The following is a 5,251-nucleotide window of genomic DNA, read 5'->3' on the forward strand; positions in this document are numbered from 1 at the left end:
ATATGTCCAGATTGGCCTTATTACAGTCATGTAGATCAGTCTTTTGTAATGTGTTGGAAGTTTAGACCGTTTGTCTAGTAAGTGCTGTGTAATAGTCGAAATCGACGTGCAGTTTCCTGTCTTTTCAGTCTGGTGTGAGGATTTCAGGTTAATCGTTTGTCCAAATGTAGTTAATTGATTTAAAAGAAATATTTTTATCTTTCGATGAGATACGACCATAAAAAGGAAAATAAATGAATAAAAATGAATGACCCAAAATACAATCAATATAATGTAATATTTGGAAAATCATTAATGAAAATATTGATTAAAACCATTAATCTTTAATATTATATACATATATAAAATGTTGGAGCTGTATAACTCAGTAGCAAGGTTCTGTGCTACTAATTCCAACGATCCTAGTCAGAATCTCAAATTATTTTGACTGTTAACCTGTCACTACAGCCCATGAGCGGTCTAATTTAAATAGTTACTGAAGTTATCAATCATTTTAAAGTATAATTTAATCTTTTATAGAAGTAATCATAACTTTTTAATGTATACTTAATTACACTTGATTTTACTCTGTACTAATTGAAAATCGTAAAAGTAAAAAATGACTGCCATATCCTGCCAAACACCGTGCATGCTTAATGATCTTGCTTTAAAAACATCGAAAAAAACATATTATTAACTGTAAACATTTATTACTGAAGCCTATTTTCAAGTATACAACTTTGCTATAATTCAGGCCCTTTTCATGTTCAAAAGTTTCCGAGATACAGTTTTTCAAAAATGTTTTTTTTCTTAATAACGAAAAATCAACATCTTGTAAATTTATTTTAGCAAATATTATAGAAATTGCAAAGAAATCGAACCCCATCTTTGTAAGAATTAATTCTACCCAATAACCCACATCTCCCTATAACAATTTATATGGATGTTTATAAGCCATGTTTCCCAACGATGCCCATATTTTACACTACACCTCAATAGCTTGGGACTAAGCCAAGATATCTCAAAAACCCTTGGAGACGATGATAAGGCAGTAGAATTGGTGTTTCAGTTTTTGAAATCACAAAATTTACTGACAAAAATATAACTTGAACGGAAGGGGAAAAAAATAATAAAAAAAAATAAATAAAATAATCAAATTAAAAAATAAATAAAATTTAACGAATATTAGCAAAATTAAATAAAATATAAATGGCGTTGATGACCAATGAAGTTTGGCGCCACTAAACAAACAAACAAACCCATATCTCCCCTTAAACTAATATTTAGAAGGATAGAAATTTTATATATTTTCCAATTATACACATGCATGAAGCTTAAGGTATTCAGAAAATTTAAAACTGCTTTAAAGCTTGCATTGTTTTTTTCTGAATTGTGTAACAACAGTCCTTACGAAAATGTGAAGATAGTTAATTGCTCCCGTAATAATTACTCATTAAATATACAAGCCGTATGTGATTAATTTAACTTCATAACTTGAGAGATATATTTGTTGAAGACTAGAATTAAAAAAAAAAAATACTTTTACTACTTTTCACTATACTATCATTTAAATAGAATATTTTTTAAAACAATATGAAATAAAGTTATCTATTATAATCACAACAGTTTGTTACAGATTTTCAACGAAATAGATGTATCTCTTTTAATTCTAAAATTCTTTAAAAAACAAATTCGGCCGGACCCACCCCACTAAGACCCCAAGGGAGCGACGGTCCTATATCACTATTGAAATATTAAAACGGGAATAGGAGACTTAAAATAGTTTAATCGAACAATATTTAAAAAGCATCTGAAATTGAAAAACGCCGTGACTTAACTTTTCACCGTAAACTATCTCTGATAATCCTCTGAGGCATCTGAAAAGGTGATGGCTAAAGAAAACAGAATAGTTAAAATAACCGAGTTCGACCAAGGGTATGAGAGTTAGCAAAGCAGCGCCTTACTCACTAAGCAACCACGGTCACCTAAAAATAAATGTTTCGTTAATCAATCATCACTTTGATGTGTAGTTTATAAGTGTTTTAAAGTATGATTACTAATTTTACAATACATTAATAAATATAAAACACGCCAGGTCATTTGTTTCCTAACAGGGTGGTAAATAATTTATTTCGATACATTTCATAAAAAAAAGTTCTGTTATATTTCCTACATTTAAGAATTTTTTTTCTAATTAACTTTTCATTTCTTGGTGTTATAGGACGTTATATACACAGAAGTTGGAGATGCTTCGGCCTTGAATGATTCTCGACTCTAATTGTCAACTAACGTAACAAATTAATTCCACGCAAATCTAACAAATTTGCATATGAATACTGCAACATCCTACCAGCTAACACTTATTAATATCAATACGAAACTGATTTACATAGAATAGTTACAACAAAGCAGTCTACTTTCGTTGTTGGAAGAGGAAACATTTAAAGAATACAGAATGGTAACTTAACTTAGAGTAATAATATGATAATTGAAAACCCGAATGGATGGAAGTGGTATGCTACTTATTTAAAGTTTTGAGGAAACAATAAAGGTTTTTTTTCTATCCGATCCGTACTGAGATCATGAGCTATACAAAATTCTCAGTAATGCTGCAATGGAAATTAAGCTCATGTACAACCTACATTCGTAAAAAGAAATCAACTATCGTTTATTTCATAGCACCTTCATCCACTTATTTCTCAATAAGAATTTTAGTTTACAGTGTAGCAGCCGAGCATTGATGGGAATTATTCCTATCAATTATTTCTATCAGTTATATAAACTTTGTTTTAGTCATTATACTTCTTATATTTAAATCATTTAATAAAATTTATCAGAGCCGATTCGCAATTATCTAAATATTAATAAACCGCACATTTTGAATGTAGTCTGGGCAGCAATCATTACCTCAACTAATTGTTCATAATAGTTTAGATAATATATTTTCAGTATCTAAACTAAAAAAAATCGCGTATTATTCTATTGTGACCATATGTTGGAATTAGACGATATATTTATCATATGTTTCAACTCATTATTTTAATATATAAGAAAATAAAGTAGTATACAACAATAATTTGTTTTGACTTTAATAAGGATACGTACCTAATTTTTTTAAATTTTCAGTATGACAAAAAAGCGAATACGAGTATAAGTGAAAAACTATGTTTCTATAAAATGATTGAAGAATTCAGTTCAGTTCATCTAAATAAAATTGAAAACGTGAAAAAAATCTATTTTTATTTTAAGTGTCCTTCTTAAAGGAGCTGCTCGATTGTATCACAGCTCTAGTAAATTAAAAAATAGTTTGAGAATTATTTTTTTATTATTACGGATTTTACAACGAATCCTATGTTAAATAAATGAGACAGACTCAAATGCATCAGATTTCTGTCAATGTTCTTTTTATATAGAAATTAAGATCTTTTTTATTTATTTATTTTTTTTTTTAGAAAACTGAGAATTCTCTCAAGTAATAAAAGGTTATAAATTTCACAAAACTTGCTGACATGATTTAAGTATGTTATTATGAGTTTACATTAAATTTACCCAAATTATTATTTTTTTTTTTTAATAACAGTAAAATAAATAAATAGTATTTATAATTTCAATTTTTTTTCCAAACGTTTAAAATGAAAACCTACCAAAAAAAAAAATAAGAATAATAAATATCTTTACATTAGTAGAGGTACCTATTAATACAGATATTATATAGCTTTCGCCTTGTTTGAGGCTGAAACTGAGGCGCCCCTTCATACAGCGTATGCCTCTAAACCTGCAGTTCCCGTGTCTTTTACCCAATTTTAATCCTCTCGTGGAACGGACTGTAGCTAGATCGTATAGATGAAGTAGTAGTGGTTAGATAACGGGTAACCTACCCAAACACAGGGCGAGTAGCTATTGATCGTAACAACGTAGGAATGCAATAATAGTAAAGAGTAGTAAATACGAATGTATCGAACAATTGAGGGATTTGAATGCTAGTATATCGTGAAGTGAGTAGGAACTAGAAAACTCAACAGTCAACAGTGGCACCGATTCGATTCCGGCCTTCGCAGGTTGATCTAAATTTCGTGGTGGTCCCACGAGATTAAAACTCGACCTTCCCACTCTGCTTAGAATTGGTTGGTAACTGATAGAATAACTAACCTGTGTGACAGATATGACGAAATAGGGGTGATAAAAATAATGTTTTAATACAAATTTTGAAAAATAAGATTTTGAACAGAAAGGTTTGACTAGATTAGTTCAATAATATAGAATAACTAGGCAATTTTTGTAAACAATTCACAGGTCTAAACATAGTTTAACATTAGTAAAATTATTTTTTAGTTTTCTGAAACAGTTAAACCACACTACAATCTGTGTGTTATCAAATAAGTTAGTTTTAATACTCGCCCAAGATATGTTTAAGTTCAATTCTTTGGTGTTTTTGACTTCATCGAAACACTTTAAGTTCAACACTATCGCCCTTCTCAAACTAATTACTATTAATTTTTATCCAACTAATTTTTGAATGAAGTTTATTTTTATAGAGAGAAGGAAGTACAAAATTAATTTGTATCACATACTAATTTATATAAACATATCTCTAGTAATTCTGTTATTTTAATTTCATTTAACAACTGCCTTATTAATACGTACTCATGATTTAACTATATCAAATACTTCCTTTACAAAAGCAGAATAACTCGTCAGAATATAATCGGATTTGCTAAATTGATAAATGCAGTGAATACAGTAGTTGAAGAACAATAAGAAGTCACACGCACGAACACGACCCATCCTCAACGCAGCAGTCAGAGCCCAGAGGTAGAACCGATTCTCTTTACAGTTTTCAGATCAATGAACTCTATAAAACCTTTCCTTTAATCTGATCTTTCCTTATCTTTCCCTTCTACTACCTAACCTTTCATTTCGCCAAGGGGATATTTTATCCAGATGAGTTTCCAACCTGTTCAAATAATGTTTTAAATGAGAAACAGCTCCGAAAAAGATACTTAATTAAATATTATTTAATTTTTAAATTGGAAGCTAATCATTATTGGAATCCAAAAAAAAAAAATTAATATTAGAAATATTTTGAATCATGTAGATTCAACCTAATGATTTATCATTGTTATCTATTGTAAGGAGAATACAAAGCAAAGATAAAACACAATAAAACCCAAGGTAAAAACTATATTAACTTTAAATATGTTTTAATATATAAATATAAATATATTGTATTGTCAACTGTACAATTTTTAACTATATTGTATTGCTTTTTTTT

At 28.9% G+C, this 5,251-nt stretch overlaps 1 protein-coding gene and 1 long non-coding RNA gene across 3 annotated transcripts in view; one reads left to right on the plus strand and one right to left on the minus strand.

The window, feature by feature from the left end:
• The window catches only part of LOC136795894 (uncharacterized), a 355,650-nt gene that overhangs the window by 89,185 nt on the left and 261,214 nt on the right, over positions 1-5,251 (minus strand). The window lies entirely within an intron of this gene.
• Positions 1-5,251, plus strand: part of LOC106686835 (putative fatty acyl-CoA reductase CG5065) — a 29,647-nt gene that overhangs the window by 1,946 nt on the left and 22,450 nt on the right. For both annotated transcript variants that reach the window (XM_014430393.2, XM_014430392.2), the window contains exon 2: positions 2,201-2,437. In XM_014430393.2, coding sequence (XP_014285879.1) covers positions 2,435-2,437 — 3 coding nt within the window. In that variant the 5' untranslated portion in view covers positions 2,201-2,434. The remainder of the gene's footprint in view (positions 1-2,200; positions 2,438-5,251) is intronic.

Source organism: Halyomorpha halys, unplaced genomic scaffold, assembly GCF_000696795.3.
Source record: "Halyomorpha halys isolate HHAL.00 unplaced genomic scaffold, Hhal_1.1 Scaffold886.1, whole genome shotgun sequence".
Lineage (NCBI taxonomy): Eukaryota > Metazoa > Arthropoda > Insecta > Hemiptera > Pentatomidae > Halyomorpha > Halyomorpha halys.